Source organism: Nannospalax galili, unplaced genomic scaffold, assembly GCF_000622305.1.
Source record: "Nannospalax galili isolate Female #2095 unplaced genomic scaffold, S.galili_v1.0 scaffold507, whole genome shotgun sequence".
In the NCBI taxonomy this organism is placed as follows: Eukaryota; Metazoa; Chordata; class Mammalia; order Rodentia; family Spalacidae; genus Nannospalax; species Nannospalax galili.
This window is the reverse complement of record NW_008356261.1, coordinates 641,487-657,172: the sequence shown is the minus strand read 5'-3', so window position 1 is coordinate 657,172 and position 15,686 is coordinate 641,487. Positions and strand designations below refer to the sequence as shown.

Below are 15,686 nucleotides of genomic sequence, written 5' to 3'. Positions count from 1 at the left end.
TTGGTCTTTTTGAGACAGGGTCTCCCTGTAGCCCTAAGTGTCCTGGAACTATGTAGATCAGGCTGGCCTTGAACTCACAGGGATCCACCTGCCTCTGCCTCCTGAGTGCTGGGACTACAGGCATGTACCACCAAGCCACCTCTCTCCCTTCCCCTCTTCCTCCTCCTCCTCTCTCTTTTTCTCCTCTCCCTCTCGTCTCTCCCTCCCTCCCCCTCTCAGCAGGCTGGCCTGGAACTTGCAGAACACATCCTTGAGCTAAAGACAGGGTAGGGACAACAAAGGGTCCCTTTGGAGTTGTCTGCAGCAAGGGAGGACTGTTCCCAAGGGAGGGTATCTGCTTTAGTTTCTTTCTATTGCTGTGATTAAAAACACTGACCAATACCAACTTGCAGAGGAAAGGGTTTATTGGCTTACAGCACAGTCGATCATCAGGGTAAGACAGGAGAACTCCAGGAACTTGGAGCAGACTGTGGAGGCATGATGCTTACTGGCTTGCTGTGGCCGCTGCTCAGCTTTCTTTTTTTTTTTTTTAATTAAAAAAAAAATTATTATTCTTATTTTCTGTGTATGCGTGTACTGCCTGCATGTAGGTAAGTGGATCCGTATTGTGCAATGTCTGTGGAAAACAGAAAAGACTGTCAGGTCCCCTGGAACTGGAGTTAAGTTACCTGTCATGTGGGTGCTGAGACTTGAACCCGGGTCTTCTGCAAGAACAGTGTTCTTAATCGCTGAGCCACCTCTCCAGCCCCTCAGCCTGCTTTCTTATACAAGATCACCTGCCCACGGCTGGCACCGCCCACGGTGGACTGGGCCCGCCCATATCACTCAGTCAAGAAAATGTCCCACGGACATGGCCACAGGCCAATCCAATGGAGGCAATTTCTCAACCTTGGTTTTCTCTACCCAACACACAGTATGTCTGAAGCAGGTGTGGAGACTGGTTGAGTTGAGGCGGACAGGGAAGGGAAAAAGGGCTCAAAAGGAGCTCTGCCCGCAGGAGCAAAAAGAAGCTGGCACTTTGAGTAATTAAGGACTGTATGTCCAAGAGTCCACCTCAGGAACCACCTGGGGTCGGGGAGGTATGCAGGGAGGGGAGTAAGTCTCTCCTGGGTCCTCAGAGCCAGCTCAGGGGGGTCGCCAGACAAGCCATACAAAGCCAGAACCCTCATCGGAGTCAGAGGGACCCACGTGTAGTTGGGGACCTCCAGGCTCAGGCGCAAGCAAGGGGTGTACGTGTGTCTCGAGGGCACAGTGTCCCCGCCCGCCCAGGCCCCTCCTCGGTCCCTGCCTGGCCTACGTGCGCCGGGAGTGCAGCAATTTCCCGAGGAGGGGCGGTCCTCGGACCCCGGGGGATTCGGGAGGTCAAACCGCTCCGCGGTAGGACCGGCTGGGGGGCGGGGCGGCCTCTCCGAGGACCCTGCCCGGTCCAGCTGTCCCAGGACTGGCGGAGACCTTCGCAGCCGGCGGCTTCCCCAACTCAGCGCCGGACGCCGGGGGAGCCCGGGCCATACCACCGCACGACGGAGGGGGACTACCTCGGGCTGTACCACCCCCGGGTCGAGGGGAGCCCGGCGAGGCCGCCCTGCCGTGCCCAGCAAGCCCCGCCCGGCAGGTGGCGGCCCCTCCCCAGGCCGACGTGCAGAAAGGAACGCGCCGGCCTCGCCTGCTGAGGGCCGCGCGGCGGTGGGCGGGGCCCCCCGCCTCCCCCTCCTGTTCATTGGCTGCGGCCTGGCAGGGCGGGCCCTACTCGGTCAGCCATTGGCTGCAGGCTATGTTATTTGCATACGGGGCGGGGCGACTGGACCCGGTTGGGGCCCCGCTTGGGGTGCGAGGGTGGCAGCGGCCGCCACCGAAGTTGGTCTAAGAGCCGGCGATGGCCCAGCTCCGGGGGTCGCAGGTAAAGCTGGACCGGCACAAGGCTGGCGGATAGGGGCGCCCCTCCGAGGCTGCCCTCCCCCGGGGACCGTGGGGATCGGGCGGGGCAAGGGTGGCGTGGCTCCTTTGCCCAAACTGGAGGGCGGGGACAGGGAGGGCAACCCCTCCACTTGCCCGCCTTCCTGGCGGCCCCTCCAGGCGCAGGACAGCCACTGCCCACCGCACACTGCGTTGCTCCTGACCCACTGTGCGTGTGACAGCGGCTGATCTGTCCCTGGGCAGCACGAACCCCTGGCTTCTCCGTCACGCAAGTCTAGCCGACAGGCAGGTAGCCACCCTGGAATGGAGGGTGGACACCTGGGTCCAGAGAGGCAGGGGTAGGACACTGGGACAGGTCTGCCCCTCACAGACCATCAGAGACAGGTTGGGCAAGGGACATACTAGGGGATTCTCTGTCCTTTATGTGTGATACCCTCTTGGAGGGAACTTTCTTCTTGTGTGTACCAGGGTTTCAGGATGTGAAGAGCCCCCAGGACAGCCACTGTCCAGATCATCAAGCCCAGAACAGCTGGCACAGGTGTGATCTTCAGCCACCAGGACCACAGCCTGCAGGACACACCTCCTGAGGGCCACCTCTGGGACTCCTGTAGGAAGAGGGTGACAAGTTTCGATGCTTCAGTGAGGGAGTCTGTACCTATGGATCTCTTTGTGGGTTCCAGGGAAAGGCCTCTCCCAAAGGCACTGCAGCTGGATATTTTCAAGTTCATCTGAAAATGGAAAAGAAACATATCCAGGAAAGCTACAGGCTACAAGGCCAGGACACCCGCAGCAGGTCCAGTCCCTTCTCTTAAAAGGAGGGCTCTATGGCACTTGCCGGCTAGAGTCAGATCACTGGAGAAGGAGAAGCAGGCTTAGTCCAGACCTCTCTAGACTAACATTGTCCTCTGAAGGGACCGTGTCTTGTCACCACAGTGGTATCTAACTAGGCAAGCTCTGCAGGTGAGGGGATGTGTGTGGTCTCTTGGTAGAGACTGCAAAGCTGATGCCTTGCTGGACAGCCACTTACTGAGGGTGACCCTCTGAATTAGGGTTCTCATTTCCACTTCTGTACTGGGGATAATCAAAAACAGAGTAGGAAAGGCCCCAGCACAGACTGGTCCTGCCATCTGGTTGGCCTGTCCAGGCAGGGAGAGTGGTCATAACTCTCTACCCCACACTGACACCTGCTGGGGTCTTGACTGCATCACCCAAGTAGGGCGGCCCACTTGGCCAGGTCCTGCCTTGCCAGGGACCAGACATTTGTGGGCAGCTTGTCCCTTCTTTACTTCAGCACAAGTCACACCATTGTCTCCAAAGCTGAAAATTCAAAAGTAAACTTTTCATTAACTCAGAGATTTGCTTGGTGATCCAAAGCAACTTTTTGGAGGTATGGGAGCCTGTCCACATGAAATAGCTGCTGAGAAGGGGGGCTTTGCCTCCTTTTCTACACCAGAACAGTGTCTGCCTGATGAAGAGGGCTAGCTAGCTTCTTCAGGGCCATCAGCAACAGCACCCTACTGTACCCAGCCTGGGCGATAGCCTCAGGAATAACAGGTGCATCTCAGACACTGAGTGTGTGGAGTGTGTTGGCTCTGGATCTGCTTCCCATCTAAGCTAGAGAACATGGGGGAGACTCAGATAGGAAGAGCACAGCCAAGCCCTGCTTGGCACCCCGTATGTGGTGGTCTCTGGGTGAAACCTGGCAGTGCATCCACTAGTCTGTGTATTTAGCTTGGGAGATGAACCATGATGGGGGCTTAGGAGCAGTGCCAAGTGGTGTATTCAACCCTCCTGAGCATGGGTAGGGCTGCAGAGAGGGGAAGGAAGTCCCCCAGACCCTAGTCTTTCCACTCAGGACAACAATGCTTAATGGCCTCTGTACTCTAGGTCTACTCTGTGTGACCTTGTCCTTAGCCCTGCCTGTCTGGGACCACAGGTCAGGCAGGTCTTGGCTGCAGCAGGATCGGGCTGGAATGCAGACAAGAGCAGTCAGCTGTGAGTGCTGGGCTGCTGACACAATTGATCAGGAGCCTCCCTCTGCTGCCTGGCCTCTTCCCTTCCCTGTTCTGCCTCAGGCAAGAAACAGCCTTCCTTGTTCCTCAGGAGTGGGCTCCAGGACTCTTAAGCAGTTCTTAGCCCAATGGATGGCTTACTTGCTCCTCCAGGTCAGGATTTCCATGTCCCCTTGTAGTCTGCCCCAGAAGAAATGGGGAGCACTGAACCCAATTCAGGAGCAACCCAAAGAGAAAGTTGAGTCCTTCCCAAATAAATGCTGTCCCCTTTAATCTGGTGCAAAGACCCTTATAATCTAGGACTTCCCCAAATCTACCCATGGTTCTGTTAATTACAAAGACCTCCAGCCCCAGCTGTAGCTAGGAACACGTGGCCTGCCTAGGTGACCAGGACTTTGGATGAGGCCAGTAGCAGCTCAAGAGCCTGGGTAGTGGTTGGGCTGGGCTGTGGAAGCATCCCTGCCCCAGTGTCAGAGCTGGAGGCTTTACACCCACCACAGGAGGAGAGGGACAGCCTCCACCCATTCAATGGCCATACCTACCTTGGGGGCTGGCAAAGTGCTTTGGGGAAAACTCCCTGGACCTGGCCAATCCAGGAGTCACAGATCTGACCCAGGAGTCCAGGACTCGCCCCAAGTTCTAAGCAAACCTGACAGGCAGGTCTGGCTTGTCCTGGCATCCTCAGTTCCTGTTGCTGGCAGGGCACAGGCCACACAAGAAAAGCCAAGGAAGAAGGGTCCAGACAAAAACTGAAGCCAGGGCTGACCTTGGCAGGCCCCCGAGGTTAGGGGTTGCAAAGAAGTACCACCAGGAATAGACAGGACAAAGTAGGCCAGGATATGGGGCCCGGGGAGCCCTAGCCTTGGACACTACTGAGCACTAATCTCTAAAAACACTTTCTCTGGAACCCTAGCAGTAGCCAGCCTCAAGTGGTCCAGAGTACTCCCAGGGGCCCCCATGTGGACATCAGTTCTAGACCACACAGACTCTGCCCAATGCAACTTCAGAACACACTTAAGCACCTTTGAAAGGTAGTTTATTGAGGTTTAACTGTCAGAGTAGGAAGGCAGCACACAGAGTGGAGGACACTGTCCCCAGGCAGGCACATACCTACAGTATGAATGCACTGTCCACATTTCTCCCTCCTCCACCAAGGAGTAGTGGCCTTTAGGGACCGGTGAGTTCTGAACTGTGCCCGTTGTTTCTTCTGGGGACTTGGCAGACTTGGAAAAGCCTAGGGCAACATTCCCTTAAGACTCCTGCCCCCCTGGAACTCCAGGATTCCACAGCATTCCCCTGTGTGGGGAAGGACTCCTGTGTCCAGACGCTTCCATCGTCCAGGTGGCTCATCTCTGCTGTCCTGGCTCACCTGTCCTCAGTGAGCCCCACTTGGTCAGCTGCTACCTCCAGGAACTCTGCCTCATGGGGGGAACTGTAGGGAAGACACAGGCTGAACAGGCTGAGGCTAGAGGAAGGCCCTTCCCATGGACTGAGGTGCAGGTGGGGAAGACATACCCTCAGGATTCAGGCTGGGTACAAGGGCACAGCTCTGGGGCACTCCTTGGAGGGGCTCTTCTCTGGTTGGAGGCAGAAGGTCCTGTGGGATGTGCAAGTCAGCTGAGAGCTACGGTGGCCCCCCTCATCATCACAGTCTCCCCAGAACAACTCTGACCTGTGTGCCAGGGGGGGCTCTTTCTAGCCGAGGGGGTGGCGGCAATGCAGCCCCTGTCTGCTGGATGAACTGCTGCAGGTTGCATTGACGGAGCTCCCGGTTCAGCTCTTCCAGTTCCTGAGCCTGGGCCTGGGGGCATATAGGACCCTCAGGGGCAAGGTCATGGGGGCGTCCATTGGCCTTGTTCCCCACACACAGCATACTCCCTGGTCTGATCCTATGTCAGACCCCCAGAATGTCTGTGTAGGGAGGTGGCAGGGGCCCAGAACTCCTGGGCTCACCTGCAGGGCATGCTCTGCAGCCTCGAGAGCCCGGCTCACCAGGGCTAGGCTGCCCTGCATCTCCACACTATGCCGTTCCTGAATGGCCAGGTCTTGGCGCAGGCGCTCAGTAGCAGATGCTGTAGCTGAGGGGGGCCCCGGGGCCTCGGCAGCCAGCCTCAGCTCAGCCTCCAAGGCACAAGCTTGAGCATCCAGGGCCTGCAGCCGGGCGGCATGCTCAGCAGTGGCTGCACTTAGTGCCTGCAAGCGTGCCTGCCCCTCTTGTTCCCGGGCTTGTTCTCGACGCAGCTCTTGCTCCCAGAAGACCTCATGGCCCAATTCCTCAGCGTTCCTCTGCACCCTGAGCTCCAGACCCTGCAGGTGTGCCAGGGTTGCAGGCTCAGGGACTGAGGGGCTGTGGGCCAGCTTGGGACATCCTAGGTTGAAGGTCAGTACTTTGCGTGGCTCACGGCCTGTTGTTGCCCATGGTTTTGGGGGAAGGCTGGCACGAACTGGACATCGTTCTGGGGGTGGACAGTTGTCTGAGGAGGGCCTTCCAGACAGACTGGGCCCTGTCCGCCTCAGGACAAACTGGACATCATTGGCAAACTGCCCGCAGGTGGCCTGGGCTCCCACTGGACACTCCTGTGGCAGCAGCTGCCGTTCCTTCTCCTTAAGACGCTGTACAAGCACAAAGCGGCCGGTCTGGCCTGTGGGGGAGAGATAGAGTCAACTTATGTCCCCTCCCTCTCTATCCACCCAGCTAGAGGAGTTGGTAAAAGGGATGGAGAGCCAATCTTACCCACCTTGAGAGGGAAGATGGGGCTGGACTTTAGCCCCACCTGTTCAGCCTCTCGGTCCCCAGAGAACTCACCTATAGCTTGGGCTAGTGCGATGACCACTTCTTGGCAGGTGGTCTGTTCTGAGACCCCACAGACCACCCTCTGGATGCCATCCACCCACACCTTCAGCTCCATGGCCACCAGCTCCAAGACCATCCCTGTCCTGTGGAGAAGGGACAGGGCCATAGGGTCAGGTCAGGCCTGCCTCCACCACAGCCTGGACTTCCTCTCCTGCTGCAGGTCTGCCACAACAACTGGCTCAGCCCTGTGGCCCCTCAGCCCTGCCCTCCTGTGCCCAACCCCACCCTCAGGCCACACATTCCTGGAGTGGCTCCGGGAACTAGTTTGGCCCCGGTGAGCACTCGGAGGCTTCCCCTACTTCACCAGCCTCCTCTTGCTCCACCCCCACTCCCGGAACGAGGGGAATCATTAACCAGGTCCAGGATTTCCTGTCCCCGGGTCACCTGGCTGGAAGGGCACCCACTACCCCTTCCCGCGGGCGGCCGTGCCCTGGCACCCAACGACACGGGTTCGCAAACTCCACGCAGTCCCACAGCCCTGGGAACGCCCCCGCCCCACCACGGAGGGTCCAGCCTTGTGCCAGGGAGGAGCAGAGCGTGACAGCCCAGACAGACCTCCATCTCCGAACCGAACTGAACCGAAGCCCGGGCAGCCCCTCACCAGTCAGTCCCCAGTCCACTCCAGTGGTCCCTCCCGCCGGGCCGAGGTTGTAGCTCGTGTGGTCCGGCCCCGCGAGAGGCAAGGCCCGCCTTCAAGACTGACCCCCGGCCGCGCCCGGCCCCGATGTCCCCACCTCGGGTGTGGGTGGCGCAGGTGCAGCACGGCCGCCGTACGCCCCTTCGCCCAGATTCGCTTCTCCAGGGTCAGAGCCGTCACCAGGGAGCCGCACCCAGTGTTCGGGAGGCTGGAGGACCCGGCACAACTCACCTGGGCGCTCGCCGGCCACCCGGACTCGGGCGCTCCGGGGGCGCCGCAACCTGCTGCCCCAGCGCCGCGGCGCGCCCCAACCTCACCGCCCCATTGGCCAGAGGCCCGCATGCCCCGCCCCACCGCACCCCCATTAGCTCGGGGGCGCGAGCCTCCCGCCCCATACCCACTCCCATTGGCTGCGTTCCTCCCGCCCCGCCCCATTGGCTCGGCGCTCTGTCCCGCCCCGGCGGCACCCAGGTGTGGGCAGGGCCCTCCGTGGGCGGGACCTGGAGTGGGGACGGAGCCTGCTCCCGGCTGCTCTACGCTGGCAAACAACGCGGAAGCGCGTCTGCAGCTGCGGTTCTCCTCCGGGCTGGTCCGCACCGGTGAGCTGCGTGCCCAGCTGCTGAGCGAACTTCCTCAGCAGCCCTTCAATGTGACCGGTCTCCGCCCGCTGAGACTCTGCAACCCTGGCACGCACCCAAGGGGCAACCAGGCAACGGCCGCCCTCCTTTCCTTCATCGGTCCCGTAGGGTAGGGCCTGTTCAGCCCTGGCCCCTTAGGAATCTGCAGCTGAGGACCCGGGGTTGGATGGCTATGAACCCCCATACTGGAGGGAGGAATTTTAGGGGCCGAAAGACCTGCTGGGCGCTGCAGCCCTGGTGGGGGAGGGGACCGGCCCCGAGGCTGCCAGGGACAAAGGCCCTGGGGTCTTTGTCTGAAGAGCCATCCCTTCCCCTCCCCCCATGGCCCCATTGCCTTGCCGAGCTGCCAGCGCGTCTAGTTCTCTGTACCTAAGGGGGCCGCTACTCCATCTCTACTGTTCAGATGGACTAGTCCAAGCCAGCTCAGCCTCACGGCTACCTGTTCTGTCTGAGTCAGAGGGAACTGGAGGAGGAGGTTCTCAAGCCCTTGTGGCCATAGGGTAGCAAAAGAAGAGAGTATGAATCCGTGGAAGAGAAGGACGTAGGAGGTAGACAAAGCCTGGCCTTTCCTCCTCTCCGCCTCACTTTTGTCCTGAGGCAGAAATGCCCTCGTGGCTCCCTGGTGGAGACCACCACTGGGGAGAGCCCAGGGGTATGGAGATAGACACGGAAAGGCAAGGCTTCCAAGGGTTAGGTAGATGAGTACCAGCCACAATTTCACCCACTGGCAACAGTTTAGCGCAATCCCTCCAGTTTCTTATCACCATCATCTCTTAAATACCATCTACATTATCCCACACCTTTACCCTCACACTGAGTCTTCTGGGGACTGTCCTCCTGTTTATCTCATCATTGGCTAGGGAGGGGCTCCCGGGGTCTGTGTGGGACCCTAGGCTGGCTCAACCTAGCTGGGTAGTCATCTAGATTCTTACATATCCAAACCAGACTGGCACAGAATGTTCATGCTCTGGACTGAGTCTGCCTAGAGACTCCTGGTAACAAACAGCCCCTCCCCACCCTCCTTTCTGGGTGTGGAAAATCCATAGCAACAATATAGAATGCTTCCCTCCCCAGGCCTTCTATGGGTTCAGGCCTCAGGTGAGTGTCGGGGTTAGGCCCTGGGTTGGGGAAACATGAGTAAGGGTTAACGGCAAAAGGCCAGCACCTCTGACCTTTGCTCTAGGTTGGTGGCAAAGGGGACAGAGAGCAAACAATAGGAAATGTTTTTGTGTGTGTGGTTTTTGTTTTTGGTCTTTTTGAGACAGGGTCTCCCTGTAGCTCCAGCTGGCCTGGAACTCACTAAGAAGATCAGGCTGGCCTCAGGAGATCCCCCTGCCTCTGTCTCCCAAGTGCTGGGATTAAAGGCATGTACCACCACACCTGGCTACAATAGGGAATGTCATGGACATACTGTGCACTTGCTGTCTGGGGAGTCACCTCTTGTAACATACAGATAACATTCATGTAACCAGCAGTCTTATGTCTTGTGGGGGTAGACACATGTGTGGGGCTTCCTCAGAGTGACACCCCTCTCCCCCATGAATTGTCAAGTGCCACTTGGGCCTCTCTGACACACAAAGAGAGCCCCATGATATTCCCACACCTGGGACATTCTGACTCCATTCTGCCTCTTCCTTCTCAGCTCCTGATGAACATTGAGCATGGCCCCTAAATCTTGCCAGGAGTCTGAAGATGAGCAGGTGCCCCTGGCCCCAGCAGATGTAAAGCCAGTCACCAGTGACCTGGGGCCCCCAGCTGGCACAACTGTGGACACAGTGGCTCCTTCGTGTCCCCAGAGCACCAAGCCCTAGAGCACACCTATACCAGTGTTCTGCTCTGTAAATCATCAGTAAGGAGGCAGGGGATGAGGCAGCCTCCTGGGCTGGGCCAGCCAGAGGACCAGACCTCATCAAACCACAGGGCACTGGAATTGCAGGTTGGCCCTGGAGACCCTGGACCCCCGCACCCTGCAGCTCTTGTGGGAACAAAGAGAACTGGAGATCCAGGCACTTCGGTGGGCAGTGCAGAAGGGTCAGAATACCCAATACTGCCACATCCTACAGGAGGTGGCAGGGATTCCCCCTGAGCGGTCAGTGACAAAGTCCCCAGCCTAACCCAGATTCTATCCTTCTGTAACTCCTAGTTTCTGACTCCAATGCCAACCCTTGCCCTGACCTTTGCCTCTAACTCTAATCTTTTTATGACCTGACATTACACCCTAACCTTGAATAAGTTACTGTGCTGGAAACATAACCCTAACCCTGAGCATGTCGACCCCTGCCCAGACTTGCCAGGGCTTAACCTGCCCTGGCCTGCCATAGTGTGTGCCTTCAGGATTTGGTGGCAATGGGGCCTTCTTTACTACTACCTACTCTCAGGAACCACCCCTGCCTGACCCAGAAGTGCTAAGATTACCTCTCCCTCCTTCCAGGAGCCTCAAAAGTCAAGACAAGTTCCTGCAGAATCAGGTCCAGAAGCTGACCCTGGAGCTGAAAGCACAGAAGGAACAAGCTCAGCTGGTAAGGGGATGGGAGGCAAGAGGCTCCCACCTGGGGCTGGTCTGGGAGGTGGGGCTGCTGGAGGCCTCTGCAACAGAACCTCTGCACAATGCAGCGGCTGGAGGCTGAACTTCAGTCCTTTCAGAAGTCCTGCCTTCTGTAGCTGGCTCGTACCTCTTGGGTGGGCCGCATGCTGCGGTCTCAGACTGGCAGCATGGAGGTAAGCTTCTATGCCTGGTCCACTACTTTCCAGGCACCCTTCCCCAATACTCCTTGAGCAGCCAGGTTGCTTCTTTTTTATTATTTATTTATTCATTTATTTGTATGAGTGTTATGCTTGCATTTATGTAAATGCACCAGTTAACACTGCTTTGCCCGAGGACAGAAGAGGGTGTCAGATTTCCTGGAACTGCAGTTACAGACAGTTGTTAGACCCCATGTGGGTGCTGGAAATCGACCCCAGGTTCTCTTCAAGAACAGCCAGAAGAGATGAGCCATCTCTCCAGTCCCTAGCTTGCTTCTTCAGCCCCTTTTCTGGAGCTCCTGGTCTGCCTGAGAAACCTCGTCTCCCTTGGCTGCCTCCATAAGGAGAAATCATGTGGCCAGCAATCCTCTTCACCTAACAAAGTGCTGCTGAAGCCAAAAGGTGCTATAGAGCAACATCTTCTGCCAATCTCCCTGCCAGCTGATCTGTGGTTTCTTCTTGTAGGTGGTTACTGCAGATGTTCTAAGAGACTTCAGTGACTCTTCTGAGAATGATGAGACTTCTGTTGCTGGGGAGGTGAGCAAGATCTACAGTAGGCACACCACAAGCATTATAAGGCCTTTGGAGCCCTGCCAAGGGGAGAATCACATCCCTATTGTTTCCTGACCAGAGTTTCCGACTGGAAGATGTAGACTGGAACAGTGTTGCCCACCAATACCCCAACCTCTTCTCCAAAATGAGTCTTCATTTGGAGAAAAAGTAACTGCATTGGACAGGGAGAGCCTGGGGGTCAGGGGAGGGAGGAACTTGGTTTGACTGAAGAGAATCAGTTCCCATTGTATCCTTAAGTATCCCCAGACAAGTCATGTAATCCCTTCCAACCCTCAGCTCTGATATGTACAATGGGTTCAGGACAAAGGGAAAGAGCCCCAGGACCATCACCATTTTGCCATAAGTTAAGTCGGACCCCTGGTTTCCAGGAGCATAACCTAGGGTGCCCGTTGCCTTGGGGAGGCAGGTGGAGGGGGCAGAGTTGGGGTCTGGGAGCCAGAGGCAGTCAGTGAGCACATCATGGCCTCAGGCTGCCCCAGGTCTACTTGTCTTCTGAAATGGAACTCTGGGACTCAGAGTCCCCAGTCAAGCATGTGGAAAAACCTGGCAAGAGCCTGGAGTGGAGCGCCTTACCCTTGGTAGGCATCAACAGCTCTGGGGGTGCCGACTCTGACACTAGCAGCAGCCAGCTAGTTCTGCATTCTGGAGTAAAGTGGGTGACAGGCCACCCATCCCAGGGACAGACATAGGTTCTTCTGAGCAGATGCAGGCATGGACCAGGAGCTTCAGCAGACATGTGGAAGGTAGAGTGGGGTGTATCTTTCTGCTGCCCTTCAGCACTCTCACGTCTGCCCAGAGTCCTACATCAGATGGCCCTTTAGCCCCTAGGGCCGATCTGCCCCTCCTGCCCAAGATGTGAACCCTGTTGTCTACTATCATGCAGACCCCTGGGCTGGCCTTCTGGGGAACATCCTCACTAGACTCTTGTTGTTGGGGTTCTCCCTCCCCTAAAGAGCTTCTTTTCCTAGATCTGCATGAAAGCCATTCACACTCTCTCACCAAGACTGTTCTGGAGCCCTTCGCAGACCCTGACCACCAATATGCAAGGCCTCAATTAAAGTGAGGGGCTTGCCCAGGAAAGGCTGCCTGGTTAGGTGGGGCTCCTTTTCCCTGCCCAACACCCTTTCCCCATCCCCAGTCCAGTTGGCTGTTGCCTGAAGATTGCTGCTGTGAATTACCAAGAGAAGTTTGTCCGTATCCTCAACCAGTCACAGGGGGAGACTGTAGATCTGGGTGGCTTTGTGCTGCAGCAGCTGGTGAGGGACTTCCCTGTGTGCATGTACCGCTTCCCGCCTGGCACCCTTCTGGCACCGCAGCACCACATCACGGTGAGCTCTTGCTTTTGAGCCTGCTGGCTGCTACCCTAGGCCCATGCTGAGCCTCACCTAGCATCCGGCACCTCTGTTCCCAGGTGTGGGGCGAAGGGAGGAGCAGGACCAAGAAGCAGCAGCCAGTGTCCTTGGGCCAGGACCCCTTCCACTTTCAGTCCAGCCGAGGCTGTGTGACGCTGCTTGTGAACTCTCAGGGCCAGGTCAGTATGGATCCCAGCCAAGGAGCTGGGGCATGCTTTGCTGGGTGGGAGTGAACTACCTGTCCCTGTGGGCCCTGCAGGTACTCGGTGAGCACCAAGCTACTCCCTGCATGACCCTGGTCTCAAAGATTTTCGAGGACAACACCGACTTGTCCATCGACTGCTTCCCGCTCTCAGAGACCTGTCCTGATGCAGATTCCTACCAGCAGCAACGCAGGCCTTCACCCCCGCGCAAGGGCCGCACCCAAGTGGCTGGGGCCAGGCACAAGAGGCTGGGGTGGGCACAAGCCCCTTGATTCCGCTGCGCAAAACCCGTCTCCCATGTCCCTAGGCGCCTCTACCGGGACCACTACCCTGCCCCTTACTATCCAGTATGGTCCTATCCTGGGGGTGCCGGAATTTACCAGGACAGCCCTCAGGCTCCTCCCACCTCTCCAGGCCAGTTCCTCACCAGCATCATGTCTCCGCTTCCAGTGGACTGCAGCCCCCAGGACCTCGCCCCACCGTGACGTGTGATATCTTGCCGTTCCCGAGCACCCGCAAACTTCACCTGGGGGAAGCCCCTGCCCAACCCGAAGGGAGGAAGAATGAGACACCTAGGCTCCCGCCTGCGCTCCCAGGTGCGCACCCAGAGGGCGGGTGTAAGGAGGGCAGACAGCAGTCACAACCCGCCTGCCCCACTGCATCCTTGTCACACAGAGCGGGCCTGGAGGGTGCGCCAGGAAGACTCCCAGACTAAGCAGGAGCACAAGGTCCGGGTGAGTTGAGTGCTAATGCCCCACTGTTCTCTAGTGTGCCCCAGCCCACATGCCTCTTAGGCTCAAGTCTCTCCTGCAGGTGTGTCGTAAAACCGTGGACCGGAGCTGTCCTGTGGTAGCCCTATCAGTGCAGAGCACAGCTGAGAGCAGATACGGTTTCCGCTTCCTCTGCTGCCCTCCCATCACCGAGGAAGTATGCAGGCCCTTGTAGGGCAGCCAGGCCAGGCAGGCATTGCCAGCTGCATAATTTATTGAACCAACTGTTGCTTACAAAGTAAAGCACATTTCTGTACACCTGAGAGTTGAAAATGATTCACTTGGCTTTTTCAGAGGGCTTTGTGTCCCAGGAGAAAGAAAGCACCCCACTTAGGAAACCTGCAGATCTACCTGGGACGGAGGCCCTAGCTGTAGCAAGCAGCTCAGAACTTGGGCCATGTAGGTAACCTAGAGCCCTGGCCCTACCCAGGCAGGAGAGGGATTATGCTAAGGGAGACAATGGGCTGGAGGGATAGGGTTCAAATGATGCAGGCAGTGGATGCCTGAGGTGTGGGCTTTTGGACCTAGGGCTGAATTTGCATCTGGACATCCCTGGACTCGATGATTGGGACCTGAGGACACCTCCAGGGCTCTCAGGGCAGTCACTGTAGCCAACCTCTCACTCAGGCCAGGCCCCTCACCCAGGCTAGGCTGTAGGCTGCTCAGGACTCTAAGCCTACGCCCTCTGAAGGACAGGTCAGCAGATCTCCTGGGGAAGCTGCTGCCTGACTTGGGTGGCATTGGGTACTTCGGAGGAGAAGGGATCAGGCGAAAGCCTGAGGTTCTGGAAAATTCTAGAAAGCAAGGAAGAAGACAGCATATCAGAAAGGACCTGTCAGACAAGATGTGTCTGTGTGGTAGTGTGGGGGAACGGGTGGGGGGGGTGGCTGCTCACTCATAGTCTTGTAGTCTGGAGATGGGGACAGGCTGGGGGCAGTGGCACCACAGGCTGATAGGATTTCAGTGTCCATTTGGTGCCTACAGGTGGCAGCACACCTGTCCCACCAGGCCACATACCCCTGCCTCATGGAAGCTGTGATCACAGCCTGTGGCCATCTCTGGGGCAAAGTGTCACAAGGCTTAGGCTCTGACTTTGGGTTATCTGGGCCCCGTCCTTGAGTACCTGTTCATCTCTGAGGGCCTACTGGCCCCAGGCCCATTCCTGAGCTGCTGTAATAGTGTGAGGTAGGTGACTAATGTCACCTCACCCAGTCAGTGCCTGCCTAGGCCTGGCACCTTTATCTCAGAATGTCCAGAATCACCATTCCACTACTCATGCTAGCCACCCTCCTACTCTCCTTCAACCTGTGCAATTCTTAAAGCGGGGCCAGCTGTTGACCCCTCTTTCCTCCCTCTTCCTGCCCCTGCCCCAGGTACCAGCCAGTCCACAGAAGGACAAAAGTATAGCTATTTGGTCCCTCAGAGATGGTCCCTGCCAACCTTCAAGCCTCTGCTCCTCTTGCCTGTGCCTTTCTAACACTTGCCCACTCTTGCTGGGTAAGGGGCCTCTATGCATTGCAGCCCCAGTCACTATGGAGCCAGTGTCCCTTAGAAAGGGTTGTGCCTAACTTAATTCTGCATCTCTGAGCCCAGCACAAGTCAGACCTGTCTGGGTTAAGCCATTGTGGTGATGCTAACCCTCCCTGCCTTGGTCTCTTGATGGTTCTGGTGGCCTTCCCACCCCTGGATTCCTGCCTGCTTTCCTGAGAACTGGTGTCTGCTTCTGGAAACCCCTAGCCCCTATGGGGCTCCCTACAAGGTGATTCACTCTTTTGGTGCAAATATTTTTGGACTTGGGCCATACCCTTCTTGAAGGTGGCTTTGAAGTGCCATGGTATAGAGGAGTTAGGACCGGCCTCCCTAGGCTAGGAGCACCGCCCCCCCCCCCCCAGGGTTGTCTTTTTTACAACCTCCCTAGCCTGACAGAGGGGGGGAGGTGAGGTAAGAGGATGCTGGGGCTGAAGTGGGGGGGCTCACTCGCCCCTGGGGGC

The 15,686-nt window shown here is 57.5% G+C and overlaps 3 protein-coding genes and 1 long non-coding RNA gene across 14 annotated transcripts in view; 2 read left to right on the top strand and 2 right to left on the bottom strand.

Moving 5' to 3' along the window:
- The first annotated feature begins 1,763 nt into the window (after positions 1–1,763).
- LOC108491816 lies at positions 1,764–3,267 on the top strand. Its single transcript, XR_001872942.2, has 2 exons — positions 1,764–1,897; positions 2,383–3,267. It is a non-coding gene; the product is annotated as an uncharacterized LOC108491816 (long non-coding RNA).
- A 1,678-nt stretch (positions 3,268–4,945) lies between these two features.
- On the bottom strand, positions 4,946–7,732 carry Rassf7 (Ras association domain family member 7). 4 transcript variants are annotated; one of them, XM_008854393.3, is made up of 6 exons: positions 7,649–7,732; positions 6,733–6,863; positions 5,880–6,568; positions 5,599–5,727; positions 5,442–5,523; positions 4,946–5,358 (listed from the first exon to the last, which is right to left on the bottom strand). In XM_008854393.3, the coding sequence occupies exons 2-6, from the start codon at positions 6,854–6,856 to the stop codon at positions 5,327–5,329; spliced, it is 1,056 nt and encodes a 351-aa protein (XP_008852615.1). In that variant the 5' UTR covers positions 6,857–6,863; positions 7,649–7,732; the 3' UTR covers positions 4,946–5,326. The 4 variants fall into 4 exon arrangements, with proteins under 4 accessions (XP_008852615.1, XP_017659037.1, XP_017659038.1 ...); XM_017803548.2 differs by lacking the exon at positions 7,649–7,732 and adding an exon at positions 7,382–7,642; XM_017803549.2 differs by lacking the exon at positions 7,649–7,732 and adding an exon at positions 7,515–7,642.
- Positions 7,733–7,911: 179 nt separating this feature from the next.
- Positions 7,912–13,953, top strand: Lmntd2 (lamin tail domain containing 2). Its single transcript, XM_029556787.1, is given in 13 exon segments — positions 7,912–8,164; positions 9,698–9,904; positions 9,992–10,144; positions 10,487–10,574; positions 11,263–11,334; positions 12,074–12,113; positions 12,339–12,429; positions 12,509–12,698; positions 12,782–12,901; positions 12,982–13,178; positions 13,376–13,521; positions 13,601–13,659; positions 13,739–13,953. Coding segments are annotated over 12 exon segments (1,476 nt in total). The 5' UTR covers positions 7,912–8,164; positions 9,698–9,716; the 3' UTR covers positions 13,871–13,953.
- Lrrc56 (leucine rich repeat containing 56) overlaps positions 13,865–15,686 on the bottom strand; it is a 24,778-nt gene continuing 22,956 nt past the window's right edge. For all 8 annotated transcript variants that reach the window (XM_017803564.2, XM_008854389.3, XM_017803566.2 and 5 more), the window contains one exon: positions 13,865–14,489. In XM_017803564.2, coding sequence (XP_017659053.1) covers positions 14,143–14,489 — 347 coding nt within the window. In that variant the 3' untranslated portion in view covers positions 13,865–14,142. The remainder of the gene's footprint in view (positions 14,490–15,686) is intronic.

Bases quoted from the DNA above. Each gene is read 5' to 3' on its own strand.
- Rassf7 (XM_008854393.3), bottom strand. From the start codon at position 6,856: ATGGTCTTGGAGCTGGTGGCCATGGAGCTGAAGGTGTGGGTGGATGGC. The intron at 5,728-5,879 runs GTGAGCCCAGGA...ATATGCCCCCAG, and splicing joins CTGCAGAGCATGCCCTGCAG to GCCCAGGCTCAGGAACTGGA. The intron at 5,524-5,598 runs GTCAGAGTTGTT...CACATCCCACAG, and splicing joins GAGCCCCCCCTGGCACACAG to GACCTTCTGCCTCCAACCAG.